Source organism: Bicyclus anynana, chromosome 26 (genome assembly GCF_947172395.1).
Source record: "Bicyclus anynana chromosome 26, ilBicAnyn1.1, whole genome shotgun sequence".
NCBI lineage: Eukaryota > Metazoa > Arthropoda > Insecta > Lepidoptera > Nymphalidae > Bicyclus > Bicyclus anynana.
The window spans coordinates 7,211,782-7,239,772 of NC_069108.1; the positions used below are offsets into that span (position 1 = coordinate 7,211,782).

The following is a 27,991-nucleotide window of genomic DNA, read 5'->3' on the forward strand; positions in this document are numbered from 1 at the left end:
CATACAATAATGATATTTAAATCTATCACACTTAAGGTTAAAATCGAATGTATTATTTTCTTATTTAATTGCTTCTGTTTTTGTTGTATTACAGTAAACACAGAGTATCTCATCCCAATCACAAATTCACAAGCCATCCACATCCAGTTGATTAGCGTTCGATGTTTGAACCGGCGAGTTTGAATCGCGTTCTAATTTTGAAAAAATTAAAAAGCGTAAGTCTGTGTTAGTTTAATAGTGTTGTGCTTTATTACTTTGGTTTTAAGGATTTATCGGTAAGTTTTTTTTTTATTCATTATATTATATATATTTATTTATTTGTAATGCCAACAATGACAGCAGAAAACATTATATATAAGTGAGTTACAAAATTCTTGAACTTAGCCATCTTATACAGGCATTCACAGCACTGCAGAGTCCGGTTAAAAACTTAAAGTAAAAGATTAACCTACAATCTAAAATAATTTACCAAAAATTTACAAAAATAATAAAATAATTAAAATGTCAAAATCAAGAAAGTTTACAATATTAATTAAAGTGTCAAAATCAAGTAGATATGTCATTAATTGAGTTTAAGAAAGGGATGTCAGTCATTAATTAATAAATATGATATAGTTAAATAAAATATTAATTGTTTAATAATTTATTTTTAAATTATAATAATTAGGTATTAGGGTAGTTTGGATATTGTGTAGGTACATGGACAATTATTATTTTTTAATAGACATGTTAGGCATTATTTTTGAATCTGTTAAACATAATATACTTATCACGTTCTTAGTATTATGTACGTATGTTTACCTAATAGTGTTAATTAGTTGACATATACTATGGTTAACTGAAGTAGCAAATGTTAGGTAACTGATAAGATACTTTATAAGTAAAGTGGTCTAGGAAATGAACGATATTGTATTCTATAGATATGTTATGTGACTACCAAATCACCGCAAAAAGTGATCCGAATTTAGCTAACTAGTGGATATGACCTCTGCCTCCGATCCCGGAGGGTGTGGGTTCGAATCCGGTCAGGGGCATGCACCTCCAACTTTTTCAGTTGTGTGCATTTTAAGAAATTAAATATCACGTGTCTCAAAACGGTGAAGGAAAAACATCGTGAGAAAACCTGCATACCAGAGAATTATCTTAATTCTCTGCGTGTGTGAAGTCTGCCAATCCGCATTGGGCCAGCGTAGTGGACTATTGGCCTAACCCTTCTCATTCTGAGAGGAGACTCGAGCTCACACATGCACAATTTTATACTTACCAAAGCGGCGATTTGAAGCTGTATTATTTTTTTCTGTTACCAACAAGCTTAACAAACAAGAAAACAAACAAACAATCCAATCACAAGTCTTCAAAAAATATAAAATTTAGGCTGTATGGTCAACAATCTTAGCTTGTCCCCGTTGTAGACTAACAGTGGAGTTCATAGACGTTATAGGGGCACCCCCAGGGGATCATTCGAGTGTTGAATTTAACCTCCATATGTTTGAGAATTCGACACTCAGCGGGTGAGTGATCCTCTGGGGGTGCCCCTACAACATCTATGAATTCCACTGTAAGTCACAGAAAATATGTCCGAAATATATCGATATCAATAAAAAAAGTTAAGGATTTAGGATTAACGTCAAAAACGTTGTCTTTTTTTTTATTCTTTACAAGTTAGCCCTTGACTACAATCTCACCTGATGGTAATTGATGATGCAGTCTAAGATGGAAGCGGGCTAACTTGTTAGGAGGAAGATGAAAATCCACACCCCTTTTAGGTTTCTACACGGCATCGTACCGGAACGCTAAATCGCTTGGCGAAGCCTCCCACCAGCCAGACCTGGACAAATTAAGAAAATCTCAATCTGCCCAGCCGGGGATCGGGGGGGCCTTCGTGGCGCAGTGGTATGTGCGGTGGATTTACAAGACGGAGGTCCTGGGTTCGATCCCCGGCTGGGCCGATTGAGATTTTCTTAATAGGTCCCGGTCTGGCTGGTGGGATGCTTCGGCCGTGGCTAGTTACCACCCTACCGACAAAGATGTACCGCCAAGCGATTTATTGTTCCGGTACGATGCCGTGTAGAAACCGAAAGGAGTGTGGATTTTCATCCTCCTCCTAACAAGTTAGTCCGCTTCCATCTTAGACTGCATCATCACTTACCATCAGGTGAGATTGTAGTCAAGGGCTAACATGTAAAGAATTGAAAAAAATCCGTTTGGTTAAGGTTTAGCGTTTACGTGACGTCATGAAACGATGAAATATAGACTATCATGGTCGACAGAGATTTGGGTTGCCAAAAAATATATTAAAATTAAATTATTTTTTAATCACGTTGCAAAAACTATATTTTTTTTCTATCTAGTAGGACGATAATGAACAATTTAAGAACATTTAAAAAAAGTGTCAACTAGCCTATTTCGAAAAAAACAAAAGTATCTACAAGACAGATCTAGGACTCGTACTCAAGACCTAGTGATCCGAAGACACCAAAGCTAACCACTGGGCCAATGAGACATAACTGGGATAACATATAATGATGTTAAATAATTTTGGGCTACCCTGGTGACTTATTTACGGAACCCACTTTAGGAATAATAATAAGTAATAATAAATGTTTATTCATCAAAACTTCATATCACAAATTAAGTTGAATATATATATATATATATATATATATATATATATATATATATATATATATATAATACCTGTGTTACAGGATACAGTGTCTTCCTATTTTCAATGATGCAGTAGATTGATAAACAATTTTTTATATTGTATATAAATTAAGAGTATGCTAATAGTAAAGCAATTTTGTAAAAGGAACAGGGTATCTGCGATCATTACTTTCGGAGCTACAGGGATTTAAAGGGTCAGATTTGCGGCGCTGCCGCGAACCCCTGAAAAACGCCCCATACAAAATGGTACGAACTAATGACGTCGTAGGCACTTAATGATCGTTAGATCTGTATGGGCGTTTAAACAAAATTACTAATATCTTTGTTATTTCTGCGTTTATGTTTATAGTTCAATTATTAAAAAATGTCACATTTAATGTAAGGAAGCTAAAACAGTATGAAGTTTCATCTAATTACGACAAAAGGTTTTTTAATGGATTTTGAAATTTTACAATCTTATTTATTTTGCAAATATCCAATCAATCTTTGATTTTTATGTATAAATTAGTTGACATTGACCTTATTTTATACTAGCGGACGCCCGCGACTTCGTCCGCGTGAAAGTCGTTGTAAACTTTCAACTACCCCTATCCTACCCTACCCTAAACTACCTCTACCCTACCCCTACCCTACCCTACCCCCCTACCCTACCCTACCCTACCCCCCTACCCTACCCTACCCCTACCCTACTCATTAAGGCTGCACTTCTTTATTTATTCCTCCCACCGCGAGTCGCGTCGAGCGCGGCAACCGTTACACAACTTTGGTGTTTATTTACCGATTTTTATGATTCTTTTTTTATTGAATAGGTTATAATGTTAACTTTCTTATTAGGGATGAGTGATGAGTGTTATAAACATAAAAGTAGACAAATATAATTAGAAAGCTCCGAACTGCTAAGCTTTTGGGAGTTACACGTGTTATTGTGAGTCAACCATAAAAGATAGACATATATATGCTGTTGTGTTTTTATAGATAATTTTAAGGAGAACATTTCCGTTATACATGACTTCTATGTAGCTTTAACCATTAAGGCTGTACACGCGACGGAAGCTTAAAAAATTGAGTAACTTCTCCCGTTTTCTCAACATTTCTCTTCACTGCTCTGCTCCTATTGATCATAGCGTAATGAAAAGTATACTATAACCTGCCCAGGAGTATGTAGAATAATTGTACCAAGTTTCGTTAAAATCCGTCCAGTAGTTTTTGTTTCTATAAAGAACATACAGACAGACAGACAGACAGAAAGACAGACAGACAGACAAAAATTTTACTGATTGCATTTTTGGCATCAGTATCGATCACTAATCACCCCCTGATAGTTATTTTGGAAATATATTTCATGTACAGAATTGACCTCTCTACAGATTTATTGTAAGTATAGATAAAAATTTATTATAAAAATCTATATATTCAAACCTAGTCAACATGCCCATTGGAATGGCTACAATAACCAAGCAAGGCAACTAAAATAAAACTTAAAAGTGGAGGCAAATCATTGTAACAAAAACTCGTAAAGAGTCCCTTTGGAAATCACGTTTTGAATCGATCCATTTACCGGTTTTTGCGCTCATAACCGGAATTCACGAAATATTTATGTTTATGGTATGTACCTACTTCACAGAAAAGAGAATGATACAGAATGAGTCTTTTTAGGTGAAGGAAAACATCGTGAGGAAACCTGCATACCAGAGAATTTTCTTAATTCTCTGCGTGTGTGAAGTCTGCCAATCCGCATTGGGCCAGCGTGGTGGACTATTGGCCTAATCCTCATTCTGAGAGGAGACTCGAGCTCAGCAGTGAGCCGAATGGGTTGATAACGATAATTTTTACACTACCTGAACACAAAATTCGACATTGTAGACGATATTTAGGTATTATTTGTTAAAATAAATAAATTTATTAAACAAATGAAAAAACCCGACTGCATAAAGTATAAAAAACTGAAAAGAAAAAAAACAAGTTCAGTCCAGAAGTGTAGAAAGCAATTAGAAAACAGTCGGGACCTTAGATATTGGATAGAATGATTTTCTTCTACATTATTTGATAGGTCCCGACTGTTTTCTAATTGCTTTCTACACTTCTGGACTGAGCTTGTTTTTTTTTTTCAGTTTTTTTTATACTTTATGCAGACGGGTTTTTTTATTTGTTTAATTAATTTATTTATTTCACACTTTTTAGTTACGATAGGTGTTTAATTTCGGATTTATTTGTTACGTTTATTACAAAGTACGATAATTTATACGTCCAATCGAGGTTAAGCAAATATTCAAAAAAATCTACGGAACGCTCGGCTCGGACTCGCACTTAGCCGATTATTTAATTCAGTCTATTTTATAACTTCACTTCACAAACCTGCTAGCACCTATAGTCATCCGCCTCGCGTATTTTGTATACACAACTAATAAATAATGTTTTTGTAATTGTAGTTTTTTTAACATGGTCATGATATACCATTTTAAAATCCTCACAAGAAGCTCTTGAATTTGATACCCATATTGCAATATTAGAAAAAAAAATTTTTTACCTCTAGTCTATAGCGTCTCACAGTCGTATTGTTATTTTTTTTTAGTTTCACCTATCTAAGAACACTTGGGTAATTGAGACAAATCTAACGATATCCTAATTACGTAAATCCGTTCAGTGGTTTGGAAGATATGAGGTAATAAGGAATATTACATACATACATACATACATACTTATATACATACATACATACATACATACAAGATACGCGCGAAAAACATAACCCTTCTTGCAGTCGGGTAATAAGCACAACTCAATGTTAGTTGTCCTTTTGAGCGCCTCATTTTTCATTCGCTAGTAACCCATCTAACAGTATTTAATATCATTGGCTATGACAGGCTCTAAGACCAATGTTTTTAATGTTTTTTCCTCAAATTTTTAATCACATTTAAGTTCTAAATGTGTTATTATTAATATAAAAAAGTCAAGGACGTTCAGTACCATCGTTTAGTTTTTAGGGTTCTGTCGCAACGAACATGGAACCCTCATTGCCATGTTAGCTAGTCCGCGGTTTTATCTTAAATACTATTTAGTAGTAGAAAGCTGTAATTAAAAGTACTTACTAATAAATGTATAGAAGTAAGATTTGATTTTTTGTTTGTTTCTTACGATTTATATCAAAAACTTAGGGACTTATTTTAAAAATTGTTTCACTATGATCATATCCAATGGGCTAAGAATGCGTGAAAATACTCACAGAAGTAGCATAATAAAGGAAAATTATTATGCAAGTAAGTACACAGCTAAGTAGGAATTAAAATTTATAGAGTGTCGACCAACCAAAATTCACCACTTCATCTACGTCGGCATTAATTAAATACAACTGCGGAACCCATCAATGTGCGTGGCCCGACACGCACTTGACCGGTTTTTTTAAAATCCTATTTATTTTTTGTATGAATACAGTGGTGCTAGTTAATTAGTTAAGCCAAAAAATGCTTTTTTTATGTAGATTTACTCATATAATTTGCTGTTGTGTCTACACTAATACACTAAGGACTTGTACAGAGTCGCCTTCCTAATTCTAAAAAAAAGTCGGCAAATCAGTAAAAATTTATTGCAATTTATATTACGAGAACAACAAAAAATATTGACCTAAGAGCAAAGATTTTATACTAATAGATATGATAAACTAATAGATTTTATGTTACGTGCCTACAAAATCACCGCAAAAAGTGATCTGAATTTAGCTACTCATAATAATACCTAAGTATTGTCTACAATGTCGTGTTGTGGATGATGACAGTTTTTTAAATTGTATTTAAATTAAGAGTATACTAATAGTAAAGCAATATTGTAAAAGTAACAGGGTATCTGCGATCATTACTTTCGGAGCTACAGGGATTTAAAGGGTCAGATTTGCGGCGCTGCCGCGGATCCCTGAAAAACGCCCCATACAAAATGGCAGGCAATGTAATGATAGTTAGATTTGTATGTGCGTTCAAACAAAATTACTAATATCTTTGTTCATTTATTAAAAAAATGTCACATTTAATGTAAGGAAGTCTGTATGAACTGTATGAATTTTCATCTAATTACGATAAAATATTTTTAATAGATTATGAAATTTTATAATCTCATTTATTTTGCAAATATCCAGACAATCTTTGCTTTTTATGTATAAATCAGTTAACATTGACCTTATTTACCCGAATGTATCGTAAAAATCAATATATTCATACCCCATCATCATCCCCATTATCCTACTAATATTCTAAACGCAAAAGCTTGTATGGATGTTACTCTGAATTAACACATAGGCTACTTTTCATCCCGGAAAAATCCATAGTTCCCGTGGCATTTGTGAAAAACATAATTCCACTCAACGAAGTCCCGGGTGTCCGTTAGTCTGCTTATAAAATCTTTGCCTGGAAATGGAACCTAGGACTTATCTAAATTGTAAACTCTGCTGGAGTTTATCATAGATTCTAATCATGTAGTCACCAAGGCCGTTTTCAATAGCTGTACTCACTACGAAATAACAATTACAATTATCTATACTTAGAAACTATGTTTCATTAGTGCAGTGCTTAACGTAAGTGGCTAAGAATTACGAGGTTCTAGGTTCGATCCTGGTTGAGCAATCTGTGAAATATTTACTGAGTATATGCTATGTGCACAGAGTAACCAGAGTGAGTCTTTACAAGCAACGTACTGAAGCCGTTGAAACTTATTAAAAAACAAACGTCGCGCGTCTCCTTGACAATCGCATATACAAACTTTTTTCATAATTTGTATTTCAAAATTTAACATTAAAAACAATTAAGTAAATAATATAATAATCAATAATTACTAATAAAAAAATACTCTCTTCTTATTTCTTTAGTTTATATGAACAGTTTATAAAATATTTAATAAATAAATTAATTAAACAAATAAAAAACCCGACTGCATAAATTAAAAAAAAAACTGAAAAGAAAAAAACAAGCTCAATCTAGAAGTGTAGAAAGCAATCAGAAAACAGTCGGGACCTATCATTAGAGAAAATCATTGTATCCAATAACTAAGGTCCCGACTGTTTACGTTCGTTCGCACCTACTCATCCGTCTCGCGTATTTTGTATAGACAACTAATAAATAACGTTTTTCTAATTGAAGTTTTTTTTAAACATGGCCATGATATACCATTTGAGAATCCTCACATAAAATTCTTGAATTTGATACCCATATTGCAATATTAGAAAAAAAAAAAATTTCACCTCGAGTCTATAGCGTCTCACAGTCGTCTTGTTATTTTTTTTAGTTTCGCCTATCTAAGAACACTTGGGTTATTGAAACAAATCTAACGATATCCTAATTACGTAAATCCGTTCAGTGGTTTGGAAGATATGAGGTAATAAAGAATATTACATACATACATACATACAAGATACGCGCGAAAAACATAACCCTTCTAGCAGTCGGGTAAAAACATAAGACGCCATTTTTCTTGAATAATATTGAAAAAACACTGATACGAGCGACGCTTCGTGTCGTACTGACTCGGGAATGTATTCGTTTTTGAATTTTGTATTTGGAATGGCTGCAACACTACCGCGTTCCGTGCGCTCTATCTGCCTGTTATTCCGTGCGCTCTTTCTGCCTTTATCTTTTTTTATTCTTTAATCTGTGGGCTTGTATATACATTTTGCGAAGGATTACGTCGCGTGCAATGACTAGTATCTAATAAGGCAACCATTATAATCACATGAAAATAATGATTGAGTCATAATGACCATGCTGATCATACATCCAATTTTAGTATTTACGCCGTACGTATTACAGTCTAATTTCGTTCGTCATATATTAATTGCTCAATGGACAATAATACACAGTGATCAAGTACTTGTAAGTACAATTGTACAGTTAATTATATATGTATTTGATGAAGGCGTCAAAGGTTTTATGTAATTAGCGACTTTTAACCGATATCAACAAAAGGGGGCTTATTCGATACATTAGTATTTGTCTGTAGCACAGATTAAGCAATAATAGGCAGATGGAGCGCACGGAACACGACGGTGTCGTACCCATCACAAATACGAAATTCAAAAACGAATACATTCTCGAGTCAGTACGACACGAACCGTCGCATCAGTAATTTTCAATATTATTCAATAAAAATGGCGTCTAAATATTTTACCCGAACGCCGTACCGTAGATGGAGCGCACGGAACACGACGGTGTCGTACACATCACAAATACGAAATTCCAAAACGAATACATTCTCGAGTCAGTACGACACGAACTGTCGCATCAGTAATTTTCAATATTATTCAATAAAAATGGCGTCTAAATATTTTACCCGAACGCCGTACCGTAGATGGAGCGCACGGAATACGACGGTGTCGTACCCATCACAAATACAAAATTCAAAAACGAATACATTCTCGAGTCAGTACGACACGAAGCTTCGCATCAGTAATTTTCAATATTATTCAATAAAAATGGCGTCTAAATATTTTAAAAACTGTTCACAAAAACTAAAGAAATAAGATGGAGTATTTTTTTATTGGTAATTATTGATTATTATATTATTTACTTAATTGTTGTTAGTGTTACATTTTGAAATACAAATTATGAAAAAAGTTTGTATATGCGGTTTATCAAGGAAACGCGTGACTTTAGGTTTTTTTTATGGGTTGCACCGGCTTCACACGTTACTTGTACAGACTCACTCTGGTTACTCTGTGATCTGTAGGTACTATAACAAAACTTTAACACGTGAAATTCTGTACAAGTATATGCTAATATTATAATTATTATTATTAGTAATTAATTTAATGGCAATTGCATACGTTTTTTTAATAAACTGCCACTGGCATGTTTCTCAATAAGTTCAAAGTTTTTATTAAACGTAAGCTTATAGAAAAGTCGTATTATAGTGTCAATGATTACGTAAACGACAAAATCGCTTGGAAATGAAATGTATTACATGACAGGCTACTTATATATATATATTGTTAAATGGTGACAAACTAAAAAACGATAAACCTGGCTGAGTTAGTTGTGGGCTCTTCTCGAACCGAGGCGCGTTTGGAACCCTCGTAACTTTAATTTTAAGTTTTCGAATGATTATTATCACCATTATCTTAAGTTGAATATTATTACCTGACGTTTCGAAAGAGCTTGTAAACTAAGCCTATGTGAAATAAATTAATTTTGACTTTGAATGAGGTAAAAGGGAATGATCATCGCCGGCCCAGGCCTACCCTAACCACCCAACAATTTACTTATATTTAAAAAAGTCTTGATAAGTCTACTTACTAATGAAACCATTACTTTATCAAAAAAAGTTTGCTACAACGTTTTACGACATTTTTAATTTGTCCACAACGGTGACAAGCAAAGATCGTTGACCATACAGCCTGAGTTGTACGACATTTTTTGAAGACTTATTGGTTTATTTGCTCGTTCTCTTTGTTGTTAAGCTTGTTGGTAACAGAAAAAAATAATACAAATAAAATCATACAGCTTCAAATATTACATCGACGCTTTGATATACCGGCGAACTTTTTGAACAAGAAGAGTGATTAAAAATGTAGTTTTCTTCAAAAACCATACTTTTATTAAACCCAAATCCTTATTTTATACATCTTATCATATCCATATACTTTTATAGGGGGGTATACCTGGGTTCTCGGGGCCGACGTTGTATGGGCCGGTGGTCATTTCCCTTTGTGGTATTTTAGGGTTAAAATCTGGGTTTACCTACTGTACCAATATTGAAAATTGTTTTACGACTAGAAAGCCACGTTATCTGTGAGTATATATCTACTAGTATATGTCTATATAGGTATAGAGTATCGGTATCAACCCATATTCGGCTCACTACTGAGCTCGAGTCTCCTCTCAGAGTGAGAAAGGTTAGGGCAATAATCCACCACGCTGGTCCAATGCGGATTGGTAGACTTCACACACGCAGAGAATTAAGAAAATTCTCTGGTATGCAGGTTTCCTCACGATGTTTTCCTTCACCGTTTGAGACACGTGATATTTAAATTCTTAAAATGCACACAACTGTAAAGTTGGAGGTGCATGCCTCGGACCGGATTCGAACCCACACCCTCCGGAATCGGAGGCCGAGGTCATATCCACTGGGCTATCACGTTGTATGTACTGGTGGGCATTTCCCTTTGTAGGGGGTAAAATTTAGGTATACTGAACTGATTTTTAAAATTCTTTTACCACTAGAAAGCCATGTTATCTTTTTTTTTTTAATTCTTTACAAGTTAGCCCTTGACTACAATCTCACCTGATGGTAAGTGATGATACAGTCTTAGATGGAAGCGGGCTAACTTGATAGGAGGAGGATGAAAATCCACACCCCTTTTGGTTTCTACACGGCATCGTACCGGAACGCTAAATCGCTTGGCGGTACGTCTTTGCCGGTAGGGTGGTAACTAGCCACGGCCGAAGCCTCCTACCAGCCAGACCTGGACTAATTAAGAAAATCTCAATCTGCCCAGCCGGGGATCGAACCCAGGACCTCCGTTTTGTAAATCCACCGCGCATACCACTGCGCCACGGAGGCCGTCAAAATAGTATCTGTGAGTATGTATCTACTAGTATAGGTCTATATAGGTATAGAGTCTAGTATAATTTTCATATTCTTTGGCAGGTACAATGAAGTTGGCGACGTTGTTGTTGGCAGTAGCGTCACTCACCACCACGAGTGCCTACCACATCCTGTGCGTGCAGAACGTGCCCTCCAAGAGCCACTACCACCTGATGAAGGGTCTGGTGGACCCCTTGCTGGAGGCTGGCCATCAGGTGAATAGCTTCTATATCTATATTAATATATATTGATACAGCGGCACAGTAGTATGCACGGTGGAACAAAACTGAGGTCCTGGGTTCAATCCCCATCACCATTTAGAAAACCCTCATTGGCCCAGCATGTGGGTTTTCTAAATGGTCCATGTCTGGTTGGTGGGAGGCTTCGGCCGTGGCTAGTTACCACAAAGACGCACCGCCAAGCGATTTAGCGTTCCGGTACGATGCCGTGTAGAAACCGAAAGGGGTGTGGGTTTTCATCCTCCTCCTAACAATTTAGCCCGCTTCCATCTTAAATTGCATCATCACTTACCATCAAGTGAGATTGTAGTCAAGGGCTAATTTATCTATACTTATAATAAATCTGTAGAGAGGTAAATTCTGTACATGAAACATATTTCCAAAATAACTATCAGGGGGTGATTAGTGATCGATACTGATGCCAAAAATGCAATCAGTAAAATTTTTGTCTGTCTGTTTGTCTGTCTGTATGTTCTTTATTGAAACAAAAACTACTCGACGGATTTCAACAAAACTTTCTACAATTATTTTTCATACTCCTGGGCAGGTTATAGTATACTTTTCATTACGCTACGATCAATAGCAGACCAGTGAAGGGAAACGTTGGGGAAACGGGAGAAGTTACATCATTTTTTAAGCTTCCGTCGCGTGTGCAGCCTTAATGGGTAGGGTAGGGAAAGGGTAGGGTAGGGTAGGGAATTAGTAGGGTAGGGGTAGGGTAGGGGTAGTTAAAAGTTTACATCTACCTTCACGCGGACGAAGTCGCGGGCGTCCGCTAGTAAAGAATAAAAAAAGAGGTAAAGTTTGTAGTGCGTAATCTACTGAACCGGTTGTGAAAATTCATTTACCACTATAAAGCCATGTTATTTGTGAGTGTTATAGGCTATATTTTATCCCCGTATTCCCACGGGAACGGGAACTACGCGGGTCAACCCGCGGGGCGACACCATGATAGACCTATATCTTCAAAAACGTTTCGGCTTAAGGAAGACACACCTTTAAATTTTCGTGTCAACTGTCAACCAGTATTTAATAATATGATTAACATTTATTTACTGATTATTATACTTACATGCAGCGATATTTTATATTAGAGATATGGCACTAGTAGGTACATCAAAACTGAAGCGGACAACATGTGCATAATTGTCTTAATAGTAGAGGAGCCGATGAGGGGATTTTTGCAATTACCCGAGCGCGGCAGATAAACATAAGGGACTATACCTTACACTTTGTCGAGTACCTCCACCGAGTATGAGCCCTTAATATTGGTGGGTACGTTTAGGGCAACAAAAAAAAAACTAACTTCATAAATACTCAACCAGCACGTCAGATTAAGATAAGGTAGGTGAGTTGATAGTTAAAAACTGCACATTTCGAAAATCTGACGATTTGAGCGTAACGTAATGGAATGGGAGGGTTTCAAAGTTACAATATTAAACCCTTATATTTTAGTGCTCGAGGTACGAGTGCGATTAATTTTTTACTTATTTTTAAGGAAATAATCTCCTAATTAAATCGCTAAAATTTTCTTACAATTTCAGTAAGCCAAAGTAATAAAAAGCGGAAAAAGTAAATCACCATTTATTCTTCCTATAATTTAATCTACCAAATGTAATCGGTCTCAATGACGCTCGAGTTACTGCAAATTTAGCATCCCGGGCTCCCCTACTATAATTTCATTTGCTCGCTTATTAAACAACGAAAGTTATTTAAACTACTATTACCTATAAATATTGCCTGCAATGTCGAGTTGTGTGTTCAGAGGGCCTAGTGGCAGTTTGATACTGTGACGATCGCGTTAACGTAAACGCGAATTTCTAAGGAATTGAAACAGCACCATCTAGTGGCACTACTGCACAACTGTTTCAATTTCATATAAATTCGCGTTGTTTCAATTCCATTTAAATTCGCGTGTTCGCGCGTTCCATATAAATGTAATAATAGATTGTTAACCGAGGGTGGAAAGAATTAATTCCCGAGGTATTTAGAAACTCACATGGCCGTAGCATTTTTTTTTATAATAACTTTATTTTTTACTTAAAACTTTTCCTCAAGAACTTCATTGACGTCTGAACAGGCTGTAAGGTCAATGATCTTTGCCTATCCCCAAATTTAGTTGGGGAGAAATTAAAAAAAAAAACACAAAACTCTTCACAGCTGATGACAGCAGTTCTAATTTTAAAGTTCATTCCGGCCCTTAGTTGGGAAGTAATTTGTATGAGTTATTCCATAGATGATACATTATATATTGAGTTATTCCCTCCCTGTGGAGGGAAGCAGTATTTTCCACCCAATACTCAGATCAAAACAACACTACTTTCCGAGTATGAGAAATGAAAAAATTATATACAATCACTTCACTTTTTGCAGTGATTTTGTAGGGACGTACCTAACATATCTGTAATTATAAAACATCGTTGCTTAAATTTAACACATGTTATACTGATTACTAAGAGTAGGTATTTGATAGTAAGAATCGATCACTCGTGTCACTATTTAAACGTTGCTACATTTTGTTTTTATCTTAGTTAAGTAGGCACTTAACCTTGATTTTTTTAGATTCGTAATATTGTATAATTACTGAGTATTTGAAAAGAAAGCTCAGAGTCACACAGCGGGCGATGGAGCGAGCTATGTTAGGAGTATCTCTGCGTGATCGAATCAGAAATGAGGAGATCCGCAGAAGAACCAAAGTCACCGACATAGCTCAACGAGTTGCGATGCTGAAGTGGCAATGGGCGGGGCACATAGTTCGAAGAGCCGATGGACGTTGGGGTCCCAAAGTGATGGCGACCCCGCACTAGCAAGCGCAGTGTTGGTCGACCCCCCACCAGGTGGACTGACGACATCAAGCGAGTCGCAGACATTCGCTGGATGCAGGCGGCTCAGTATCGTGATGTTTGGAAGTCCCTACAAAAGGCCTATGTCCTGCAGTGGACATCCATCGGCTGATATAATGACTGAGTATTTGTAGGAGAGCCGTGATAGCCCTGTGGATGACCTCTGCCTTCGATTCGGAGGGCCTAGGGTCGAAACCGGTCCGGGGCACGCACCTCCAACAGTTCATCTGCATTTTCAGAAATTAAATATCACGTGTCTCAAACGGAAAAGGAAAACATACCTAAATATCAGAGAATATTCTTAATTCTCTGCGTGTGTGAAGTGGAAATTCAGATAAATAATTACAAACGAATTTCAAAAAATACAATTTTTTTCATGAAATTGACTTGAATTTATTTAAATTCAATAAATGTAAATCATGAAATCAGTTAGTATCCATAACACATGAATGATGCTTACTTTGGGGCTAGATAGTAAATATACTCAGAGGCACAATCATTATCCGGCCACTTTATTATACTCGCGTCATATTAAACTGTGTGGATAATTGTGCCTCTGAGTATATTTTATATATATATATATTTATTAATTTATTTATATTAGAAAATAATATTATTTTCAACTGATCATCTTATTTAAAACAACAACAAAATATTACCCACATAAAGAACAAAAGAACTTATTAAAATATTTTTTTTTACAAAAAAAATTATCAAAATTATCTGAGTATATTTTCCAAATATATTTATTAATATTTTATATTTGAAAATAATATTATTTCCAACAGATCATCTTATTTAAAACAACAACATAATATTATCCACATAAAGAACATAACAAATTAATATCAAGTATCAAGATAGTTGCAATACCAAGTGGATGACAGAACACAGGGTTACCCTATTAACGACAATAAGTGACTCACCCTCATTTATTTTCTATTTTTTGTACTATACATTCGCCGAATCGCACACAAGCGTGCTCATAGTGATGCATCAAGGGCTCCCATTTCGGGGCACATAAAACGGCTTACGAGTCCTGCGGCTACACACTATCTACGTGTTATAAGTCTATGGTTTTAACGTTTTCAGGTAACATTGATCACGACATTCCCAGGATCAAAGCCGGTGCCAAATCTGACGTACATTGACGTCAGCCATATTCAGGATCTGGTGAAACGTAAGTTCTTTTATCTAATCTATATAGTATACTATCAATCCATATTCTCGAGCTCGAGTCTCCTCTCAGAATGAGAAGGCTTAGGCCAATAGTCCACCACGCTGGCCCAATGCGGATTGGCAGACTTTACACACGTAGAGAATTAATAAAAATCTCAGGTATGCAGGTTTTCTCACAATGGTTTGCCTTCACCGTTTGAGACACGTAATATTTAATTTCTTATAATGAACGTACATAACTGTATAGTTGGATCCCGGAACGTATTCGAACCTACGCCCTCCGAATCGAAGGCAGACATCATATCCACTTAAAAACATTAAACATCACGTATTTCGAACGCCGAAGAAATCGTGAGATTTTTCTTAATTCTCTGCGTGTGTGAAGTCTGCCAATCCGCGTGATGGACTTAAACCCTCTCATTCTAGAAGGAGACTCGTGCTCAACAAGGAGCCGAATGATAATGATGATGAAATGATATGTATGATTATTTTTCCAGACATAGACATGACACATCAGCAGTCTCAAGGCTTGGACATCGTGAAGCAATTCGCGAGGAACATCTCCCGGAGTTCGCTCGAGACTCCCGCAGTGAGGGACACCCTGACCCGGGGACAGTTCGACGCCGTCATCACCGAGTGGTTCTTCTCCGACATGGATGCTGGGTCAGTGATGACATCCCATCGATGACTTGGTCACGTGACCTGTAGATAACAAAAGCCTTTTCCATACATTGTTTAATTTTCGAAGTGTTTGCTATTGTGGAAGGAGAATCGTCGTGCCCAGGCCCCGATCCAGGGGAGGGGGGGGGGGGGGCAAGCATGGCATTTGCCCAGAACGGAAAAAAATTTAACGGCCTCTTAGCCGAAGATGGAAGCGGGCTAACTTGCTAGGAGGAGGATGAAAATCCACACTCCTTTCGGTTTCTACACGACATTGTACCGGAACGCTAAATCGCTTGGTGGTACGTCTTTGTCAGTAGGGTGGTAACTAACCACGGCGAAAGCATCTCACCAGCCAGACCTGGACCAATTAAGAAAATCTCAATCGGCCCAGCCGGGAATCGAACCCAGGACCTCCGTCTTGTAAATCCACCGCGCATACCACTGCGCCACGGAGCCGTCAAACAAACAGTACTCAGTTGATGATGTTTATTTTAATAGGTTGATAATAAAAACCAAAATAGTGAATGTCGTTGATCACTTATACCAAGAGATACGTGATAGCCCAGTAGATATCTTCCCTGCCTTCGATTCCGGAGGGTGTGGGTTCGAATCTGGTCCAAGACATGCACCTCCAACTTTTCAATTTTAAGAAATTAAATATCACGCGTCTCAAACGGTGAAGGATAACATCGTGACGAAACCGGCATACTAGAGAATTTTCTTAATTCTCTGCGTGTGTGAAATCTGCCAATCCGCATTGGGCCAGCGTGGTGGACTATTGGCTTAACCCCTCTCATTCTGAGAGGAGACTCGGGCACAGCAGTGAGCCATATGGGTTGATAACGACGACATTATTTTATACTAACATCAATAGTTTTCGCAGCGCACGCGATCTTAACAATATTTTAGGTAAAATATTAAAACCTTGGGTTACAATATTAGAGTTTTAGGAAGGATTCCTAATTATATGGCAGCCTTTCTTGAAGAATACTGTTTACCAACAAACAAATTAAAAATGAGGTTATAAATCACTAGTCATTTCACACCTAATAATAATTATAATTAACTTGGTCTTAAATTAATGAAAATAATTATGCTTAAAACAATTAGATATGGGTAATATATTTTATATTACATTTTATAAATAAACCATACATATTTTAAAATAAATAAGGTATGAAATGATATGCGTTTTCTACCTTCATTTCTAATTTGTTTGTTTGTAAACAGTACTCATCATCAAGACTGTAGTATAGGTAGGATCACAGATATAACTAGATTTATAAAGTGTCAATTCTTTGTATTGAAACCAGCGTACCCAGGGGTCTGAATGACTGTTTAATATTTAGTGAAAAATGAAATATGTCACCCTTACTTTAGAGTTGAATATTATTTATTCCTTTTGTCACAGAACAAATGCGCGATCACGCTTGCGTTGTTCCGCACACGCGGGCCATGCCTCCTTGCTACTTCTATTGCTAAAAGCGTTACCTTTTAGCGTTGTCTGTTCTGTGGGTAGAATCCTCAGGGATAGCGTGGAAAGATACGCTAGCCTGTGCAACAGTGAAAGAAAAGTTACGAGGCGAGAGTCTAACTGAGTTATTAGCGTCGCTTTAGGCAGATAAATGTGTCGCCGTTACGTCATCGGCTGCCGTCAACTGCAGTCGACTGCCGTTAACTGCCGTTGACTGCCGTTGACTGCCGTTACCATACCAGACCACGTACCTTACCTTACGTACCTTCGACTGAGTAACCCCTATTTTTTTATGTCACGGGGGGAGGGGGGGGGGGGGGGGTGTTAAATCTCTTTCTGATTACTTGTCGTCGTACTGACAGTCGTCGGTAGCAGTTGCTGCTCGTGTAAATATTTATTATTTATTTTATTCATACACTATTTCTTTTTCTTTGATATTAATTCAAATTACACTTTCTGAGCGTGGTGACCGAAAAAAAAAAAATTTTTCTTTTATTAAATAAATAAAAAGTTAATATTGTTTAAATTATTTTTATTATTTTACAATACATGAGGGTTTTATTATTTTACAGTAGATAATAAAACCCACATGTAATGTCTAATCGCACGCACACAACGCCGTGTCGAAGACGACACGACGACGAAACGACGTTAGACGATGCACGGCCTTCAAGCCACGTCGTGCCCGTCGGAGTGGGGAGCGTGAGGTTTTTGTCGTTACGGAATTTCTGGATTCGGTCCCCGCGCTCAAGGCCCGCGATAGAAGCTAGCTTAAAAGCTGATGCCCTGCTTCATCACCAGGTACGCCGCAGTGCTGCAAGTCCCCTGGATCCAGTTAAGCGGCATGGTGCTCCACACGCACATGGAGTACCTGGTGGACGCGGTGCGCTCCGTGCCCACCATCCCCGCCATGGTCAACGACTACGACGTGCCCATGACGCTGTGGCAGCGCCTCATGAACAGCTTCGCTTACTTGTACTTCAGCTATCACACCACGTGAGTACTTCAAAGTCAAAGTCAAAATCAAAGTCAAATAGTAGATTGTTATACAAGGGGCTAAAAAGACCCATTATGTACGAGGTATTTTTTGGGCCCGAGACGAAGGCGAGGGCCGCCTAAATAGAAACCGAGTTTATAATGGGTTTAGCCCCACGTGTTACACTCTGCTTTTCACTACGATTGCGAGAAAATAAAATAGTTTAGAACAATATTCAATGATTTATATTAATTGAAAATTAAATGTACAAAGTCTACAATTTTGGATATTAAGGGAGATGCTTTTACCCGGTAACATAATTTCCGACTACTGTGAAGATGAATAATGAATATTGAGGTAAACGTGGGAGATAATAGTTTAAAAAACTCCTTTCGTAAGTGAATCCATTCGTTGTTGTTTAGATATCGTAGGTAAGTATTTAAGTAAATGCGTCTCGACTTTGATTGTAACAGATTGAAAATTTCATCCATCTCCAAATTAGGATCACCATTCTCACTAGATGAAGACAACAATAACAATTATTGTTGACAAATATGTAAGTTACGGTCACAAATTTACAATGAATTTCTGAAAAAAATCAAGTGTGTATTATTCACGCCAATTGTTTTTTAAATTCTCGCTTTTTAGTTTTATTTTTTTCACATGAGAAAAAGGCAAATGTATTACATCGTACAGGATGTCCCATGTCTTCAAATCTCGCTTTATTCGCAACTCAATAAAAAATAATTTAAAAAATAAACGCATTCCACAGACAAGAACATTTCATTCCAGTTTAAAGTTTTTTATTTATTTTTCAAAACAATCAGGGCCTTACCTATAATGATTCTATTTTCCAATAAAACCTCCTCGGTTTTATAGTAGGCTAGTACTCGTAACAGACAAGAATTAAAAAAACAAAATTACTTTAGCCCCTAGAGGCTAAAATGCTTGTTTAGCCCCGCTGTGGAGTGGTAATATGACAGTGTTTTTGAGCAAGAATAGTGAAAATTCATTTATTTCAAATAGGCTTAGTTTACAAAATCTTTCGAAACGTCAGGTTAAACTTAAGATAATGGTGATAAGAAGGCTCAGAGTCACACAGCGGGCGATGGAACGAGCTATGTTAGGAGTATCTCTGCGTGATCGAATCTGAAATGAGGAGATCCGCAGAAGAACCAATGTCACCGACATAGCTCAACGAGTTGCGAAGCTGAAGTGGCAATGGGCGGGGCACATAGTTCGAAGAGCCGATGAACGTTGGGGTCCCAAAGTGCTGGAATGGCGACCTCGCACTAGTAAGCGTAGTTGGCCGACCCCCCACCAGGTGGACTGACGACATCAAGCGAGTCGCAGGGATTCGCTGGATGCAGGCGGCTCAGTATCGTGATGTTTGGAACTCCTTACAAAAGGCCTATGTCCTGCAGTGGACGTCCATCGGCTGATATGATGATGATGATGATGATGAATGGTGATAATAATCATTCGAAAACTTAAAATTAAAGTTACGAGGGTTCAAACGCGCCTTGGTCCGAGAAGAGCCCGCAACAAACCAGGTTTATCCTTTTTTAGTTTATCACCATTTAACAATATATATTTTTTCGGGATAAAGTAAAAAAGACAAAGTAGCCTATGTGTTAATCCAGAGTAAAATCTATTTCCATTCCAAATTTCAACCAAATCGCTTCAGTAGTAGCGGCGTTAAAGAGTAACAAACATCCATACAAACTTTCGCGTTTATAATATTAATAAAAAAAATAATAAATAAGCCGTTTATTCCATATTTACATTTACATTTCTATATTACATTTCAAAAGTTGTTAGTAGTTTGTTAGCAAGTTTTCTTAAATTATGTTAGTAATATCAGTTAGTATGTTCTTATTAAATATGGACCCCTGAAAGGGTAAAGGCCTCCTCCATCTTATTCCACAACTCCCTATCTTTGCCAGATTTCATCCATTCGTTTCCGGCTATCTGAAATATATCATCAGCCCACCGTCTGATTGGTCTTCATACATTTCTTTTTCTTTTCCATCCTTTCCGGCCCATTTCCATTTAAGTGTGAGTGCATGGCTAAGAGCATCGGTCACTTTAGTTTTTTGTCTGATGGTCTCATTCTTCACTTTATGAATACTCCTAATCTTCAACATTTATAATATTAGTAGGATTAAAAAATTGTGACGTCATCCAGCTGGGACCAGTCATCAGTACAAGCGAACTACGAACAGTACTTCGCTCCGATAGCAGCGGCGCGCGGCGTCGCTCTGCCAGAGTTCACCAGCGCCATGAGGAACATCTCCGTGCTGTTTGTCAACTCGCACCCGTCCTTCGCGCCCGCCATGCCGGTTCCGCCCAACGTGGTGGACATCGCTGGCTACCACATCGACGAGGTTGTGCCTCCTTTGCCCAAGGTAATGTGATGAGAAGAACTTTCCATTTATTAGACACTAGCTGACGCCGCGCGGTTTCACTCGCGTGGTTCACGTTCCCGTAGGAATACGGAGATAAAATATAGCTTATAGGCTTCCTCGATAAATGGGCTATCTAACACTGAAAGAATTTTTCAAATCGGACCAGTAGTTCCTGAGATTAGCGCGTTCAATCAAACAAACAAACTTTTCAGCTTTATAATATTACTAGCCGACGCCCGCGACTTCGTCCACGTGATACTCGATGTAATATTTCAACTACCCCTATCCTACCCCTACCCCTACCCTACCCCTAGCCTACCCGTACCCCTACCCTACCCCTAGCCTACCCCTACCCTACTTTTCTGGTTGGTTTTTTACACCTTGTGTCCGAAAAACCTAAATATCTTACGGAACCCTATTTTTTTCCAAAATAAAATTTAGCCTATGTTACCGCTTGATGTCCTCGCTCATGGTAGTGCTTGTGGGGGGGTCGCCATTCCAGCACCTTGGGACCCCAACGTCTAACAGTTCGATATATGTGCCCCGCCCATTGCCACTTCAGCTTCGCGACTCGTTGAGCAACGTCAGTGACTTTGGTTCGTCTGCGGATCTCCTAATTTCTGATTCGATCACGCAGAGATAATCCAAAAAACACAACTTCTTAGCACTCAATTCAAGTATTCGCATTTGCAAATTCAACCTTAAACTCAATGCTTAAGGTTGAATTTGCTTTGAATATGGGTTTTTATTGAATATTGGACTATATTTATAATTTTCTCTAGCAATAAGTCTATAAATGTCAAAGCAAAATTGGCATGCAAGCATGATTGTGCGTCCTTTTATCATAAGAGGCATCAGTATTAATCGTTAGACTGTTATGTCATAACTCAAAGACGTACACACATCTTATTTTAGTACGCAACGAGCGCATTCTGTGAGTAGACGTGGTCTTAAAATAATATTCTACGGCTTTTTCTTGTTTTTGTCATTTTGGAAATGTAAAAACACAAGTCGCAACACGAATAAAGGGGAAAGGTGCTACTTTCCATGGGTAAGTATTTGCGAAACAAATTACAATTCCGCGACGCTTCGGAGCCCATCTAACGATCTACAATCGATGATAAGAGGTCAATCAATGATAGAGAGCCCTAAAAGGAATTCATAAACACTACCTCCTAATGCAGAAACCTTACTTTCAAATTATAACCCTTTCCAGGACTTGAAAGATCTCCTAGACTCGTCACCCCAGGGGGTAGTCTACTTCAGCATGGGGTCCGTGCTCAAATCCGCAGCGCTCCCAGAGCAGACCAGAAAGGATCTGGTCAAGATGTTCTCAGAACTGCCCTATACCGTGTTGTGGAAGTTTGAGGAGAAGATGGAAGGTCTGCCGAAGAACCTCCACATCAGGCCCTGGATGCCACAGTCTAGTATACTTTGTAAGTTGTTTTTTTTTTTTTTTTTTACTTTTTGAAGTGGTAACTTCTTATGAGAGGGTTAGTTACAACTGAATGCTTGACACGTAAAGTTTAGACCATGCTCTGAGGTTACGGCTTCTCCGTTAACAGAAGTGGAATTTAGTCTGCTCCCCGTCATACATATGAAGATGTTCAATTATTAAACGTCTTTCCAGCGCACCCCAACGTGAAGGTATTCATCACCCACGGAGGACTCCTCAGCACCCTGGAGTCACTCCAGTTTGGGGTGCCCGTGATAGCTGTGCCAGTGTTCGGAGACCAGCCCAGCAACGCGCGGCGCAGCGTGCGCGCCGGACACGCGCTGATGGTGCCCTTCCATCCCCCGGACATGGCTGCCGACCTCAAGGTGGCGCTCCACGAGACGCTCAGCAACAGCAGGCAAGTGTTCGGAGACCAGCCCAGCGACGCCATGGATATGGCTACCTCAAGGTCAAGTCTGAAGACACCTTACAGTCAAGTGCCTACCTTAGGAAGGCAGTTCCCAAAGGTCCCCAAACCCTCAATCGTCCAAATATAAGATTTGGCAAGTCATGAGGTCATCACAGCAAAAAAAGACTTTTGAAAATTCTTCATAGAACACATTTTTTTTTCTTACAAGTTTTTACTAAGAAAGAAACACAAATTAATATTAAATCGTAATTATGTCCTATACACTGATAGGTTTGAAGGTGGTGCCGAGTCTAGGTAGTGCTTTTTAAGTTTCATTTAGTTTTTTGGCACCGCATTCAGAGGATATCTTCATTTTTTTGTTGGTTAAAACCATTAGTATGTTTGGAATCGGTTTCTCATAACACCGGCTTCTTTTAAAGTTGTTTACCTTACCTTACCTTATCAGCCGATAGACGTCCACTGCTGGACATAGGCCTCTTGCATGGACCTCCAAGCACAACGATCTCGAGCCGCCAGCATCCAGCGGCTCCCTGCAACCCGCTTGATATCCTCAGTCCACCTAGTGGGGGGTCACCCAACACTGCGCTTTCCGGTGCGGGGTCGCCATTCCAGCACCTTGGGACCCCAACGTCCATCGGCTCTTCGAACTGTGCCTTCCATTGCCACTTCAGCTTCGCGATTCGCTGAGCTATGTCAGTGACTTTGGTTCGTCTGCGGATCTCCTCATTTCTGATTCGATCACGCAGAGATACTCCAAGCATAGCTCGCTCCATCGCCCGCTGTGTGACTTTGAGCCTTCTAATAAGGTCTATAGTCAGCGAAAGTTGTTTAAATAAAGGATTTTTGAAGTGAAACTTCTTTAGGCGCATGAGGGTAAAATTTTTACAGATGTGACGTCACGCCGGTATGCAACGGAAGTGTCGAAAAAGAGAGAGAGAGCGATCGAGACCGATTGAGAGAGAGTAAGACAGGGCGAACGTAGCATGAAGCAACTAGCCGTGGAGTGAGAGTAGGGAGCAAGCGAGTGAGAAAGATTGAGAGAAAAAGTGAGACAGAGCGAACGTCGTATCACGCACAGTGCTATGGAGTGAGAGGTGGGAGAGAGCTATAGTGAGAAAGATTGAACGAGAGAGAGAAATCGCGCAGTCTATGCTAATATTATAAAGCTGAAGAGTTTGTTTGTTTGTTTGTTTGTTTGTTTGAACGCGATAATCTCAGGAACTACAGGTCCGTTTTCAAAAATTCTTTCAGTGTTAGATAACCCACTTATCAAGGAAGGCTATAGGCTATATATTATCCCCATATTCCCACGGGGACGTGAACCACGCGGGTGAAACAGCGCGATGTCAGCTAGTGTAAAAGAAATTAATTGAAAAAATTTAATTTATAATTTACATTAATTTTCAACACTTTTTATATTTTAATGACGATTAAATTCCTAACCTATCTTCCTTTTTCCCTTCCTCTTAGTCTCGGAAATGTAAAGTTTTAGATTTGTATAAATATAAACAAGATTTATAAATTGGTTTCACTTCTGACATGTGTACACAGTACGCACGCATTTTTTTTTTAAATTCCTATGTTTCTCTAATTTCTGTAATTACAGCCAGCTGAAAAATATGTCAAGTGATCGGAAAAGTTTTCTCCATCTGACCGCCAAACTTCAGTTTGAAGAGGGCATCTGATGATGATGATGATGATGGTGATGATGATGATGATGATGATGATGATGATGATGATGATGATGATGATGATGATGATGAAGATGATGATGATGATGATGATGATGATGATGGTGATGATGATGATGATGATGATGATGATGATGATGATGATGATGATGATGATGATGATGATGATGATGATGATGATGATGATGATGATGATGATGATGATGATGATGATGATGTTTCTCTTCCAGCTACTACAAGCGAGCGCAGCAGCTGTCCAAGCTATTCCGCAACCGCCCCGTCTCCAACAAGAAGCTCATCCAGCATTACGTCGAGCTGGCCATCGAGACCAAAGGTATTATTCGGCTCACTATTGAGCACGAGTCTCCTCTCAGAATGAGAGCTAATAGTCCAGTAACGCTGGCCCAATGCGGATTGGCAGACTTCACACACGCAGAGAATTAAGATAATTCTCTGGTATGCAGGTTTTCTCACGATGTTTTCCTTCACCGTTTGAGACACGTGATATTTAAATTCTTAAAATGCACACAACTGAAAAGTTGGAGGTACTGAAAATGTTTTTGAATTTCAAAATTTAATGTATTTGGAACGTCTACGACACCGTCGAGTTCTATACGTTCCATCTGCCTATTATTCTTTAATCTGTGATGCATATATTCCTTCATTGAGACTTCACCAATTTTTATCCATTACAGGAGCGTACCACCTGAGGTCCAAGAGTCTGCTGTACAGCTGGTACCAACTATGGATGCTGGACCAGCTGGCGGTGCTGGTGCTAGCACTGCTCCTCATCATCACACTCATCAAGAGAGGAATCAATCGATTTACAAAGAAGCCGGTGAAAGGAAAAAAAGACAAGAGAAACTAAAAGACAGTGTTTTTGTATATCATCATCATCATCATCATCATATCAGCCGATGGAGTCGAGTCCAGTGAACCCAACATGAGCTCACGCCAGTTTCTCCTCACAAGTTCGTGAGCCCAAAATGGGCTCATAGTACTCAGTCAATGTTCTTCTATTAACCTTTTGGGACATAGGATGGTAATATAACTTTATAAGGGGACTGTGAACGTATTAAATAATGCCATGAACATATATAGACCCAAAGACCCCTTTTTCCCCCTAGTGATTAGTCTGTAGACTATCTCTACGGATCGTGACATAATGGTTTGAGTCCTAGGTCGAACTATAATAATGTATTGATTCTACGTTTTATTATTTAATTACGATTATTAGAGACTAGCTGACGCCGCGCGGTTTCACCCGCGTGGTTCCCGTTCCCGTAGGAATACGGGGACAATATATAGCCTATAGCCTTCCTTGATAAATGGGCTATATAACACTGAAAGAATTTTCCAATTCGGACCAGTAGCTCCTGAGATTAGCGCGTTCAATCAAACAAACAAACAAACTCTTCAGCTTTATAATATTAGTATAGATGGGCCGAGTACTCGGTTGATACTCGGTACTCGGCGTACTCGGCGGATTTTTTGATACTCGTACTCGGCCGAATGACTCAGTCGGTGAATGCCGAGTATACCTTGTTTAAGAAAAGCATTATTTAGTTACATATAATTAAAACAACAGTGTTAATCAAAAAGTATTTATCAGTAATTTAGGAAATCTTTGAAAATCTCAATTAAATTTAAATGAAATTAAAATGAAAGATTTAAAAGAGCAACTGTTGAGTTTCCCGTCGCTCTTCTCAACAGGAGACTGCGCCTTCTGAGCTGGTGGTAGAGTCACTACAAATAGTCAAACTTGACGTTTCAAAACTAAGCCTACTACTAAAAAAACAATATAGAATTGAATTAATACATGTTCACGCGCGCGAAATGGGAATTCGATTGAACCGAGTTACTCGGCCGAGTAGTCGGTTGAAAAAAAATTTACCCGAGTAAAACTCGGTACTCGTTACTCGGCAAAAGTGATACTCGGCGCATCTCTAACGATTTTACATTTATAGTGGTATTTCATCATCATCTCAGCCGATGGACGTCCACTGCAGGACATAGGCCTTTTGTAGGCACTTCCAAACATCACGATACTGAGCCGCCTGCATCCAGTGAATGTCTGCGACTCACTTGATGTCGTCAGTCCACCTGGTGGGGGGTTGACCAACACTGCGCTTACTAGTGCGGGGTCGCCATTCCAGCACCCCAGGGACCCCAACGTCCATCGCTAAAATAGCTGTAAATCAATTTAGGAAGACATTATTTGATTTATTAATGTAAAAGTTGTATTAAAGCGTCAATGATTACTTAAGTGAAAAATTTAAATTAAGGACATGAACCATAATAGTGACATTTGTATTAACATTAATTAATTCGAATTTTGTTTTATTTTTATTATTTGTAAATTATTTTGTAAGATTTGTTAACTTTAGCACGCCAACTATGACAGGATATGTGTTTAAGAGTGTGCAATATGTAATTTGGTGGTTACAAATGGTTCTGGATCTCAGATTCTAGAAAAGTTAGGAGCCTGATATTTGGGTAAATGATATTTCAAAGTGTTAGCTTCGTTATGACTATACAAAATACACAATTTGTAAAACTTTTCTCGATAATTTATTTTTTTGAAAAATACACGTTTTGCTCACATTTTGCTTTCAATCTCAGGAAAAGCAAACTTATTTTCTTATATTTTTGTTTTGTATAGAAAATTAGGTATATATCTTGAACATGGCCATTTTGTTTTTCGTTATGTAGTTTAATTTACTTGCAATTAGGTAAAAATGGTTTTGGCGCTCACGTCATAAAATTTGCGTCGCGCGTCAATCGCTCCGTGCTTTTGTCATAATTCGGCGTCTCGTTTGCGCTTCGAATTTTATCCATATCGTACCGACGCACTGCGCGCTCCTAAATATAATATAAAAGACTTATGTTAATGTACCATATTCTGGCGAAATTAAAATTGATTGATTGATTGATTGATCGATCGGCTCTTCGAACTATGTGCCACGTATTGGCACGTAGGCTTTTTTTAATCCGAAAAGATACATATTTATTTTTCGCGGGTAACACTGCAGGGCGAAGCTAGTCCTACTAATATTATAAACGCGTTTGTATGGATGTTTGTTACTCTTTAACGCTGCAACTACTGAACCGATTTGGTGGGAAAAATCCATGGTTCCCGTGGGATTTATGAAAAACTAAATTCCACGCGGACGAAGTCGCGGGCTGCTAGTAAATAATATATACTTAAGTTATAGGACTTAAGTTATTAATTATTAGATTAGCATAATTTCCAATTTAATTTAATTTTAGAATTAAAAGTAGAATTATCAATGGTTTAACTGTTAATATTCATATGTTAATTATTCAGTACATACTGATACATGTAATATATTTTTATAGCATTGTCTAATAAAATTAATTAAAACATTTTGTATTATTTTATTGAACCTAGATTTACAGATTT

The 27,991-nt window shown here is 38.0% G+C and overlaps 1 protein-coding gene across 1 annotated transcript; it reads left to right on the forward strand.

Moving 5' to 3' along the window:
• The first annotated feature begins 135 nt into the window (after nt 1-135).
• On the forward strand, nt 136-27,954 carry LOC112045802 (UDP-glucosyltransferase 2). Its single transcript, XM_024082141.2, has 10 exons — nt 136-275; nt 11,293-11,444; nt 15,404-15,491; nt 15,988-16,153; nt 18,429-18,623; nt 20,792-21,011; nt 22,228-22,447; nt 22,642-22,864; nt 24,798-24,901; nt 25,263-27,954. The coding sequence occupies exons 2-10, from the start codon at nt 11,298-11,300 to the stop codon at nt 25,433-25,435; spliced, it is 1,536 nt and encodes a 511-aa protein (XP_023937909.1). The 5' UTR covers nt 136-275; nt 11,293-11,297; the 3' UTR covers nt 25,436-27,954.
• The last annotated feature ends 37 nt before the right edge of the window (nt 27,955-27,991 follow it).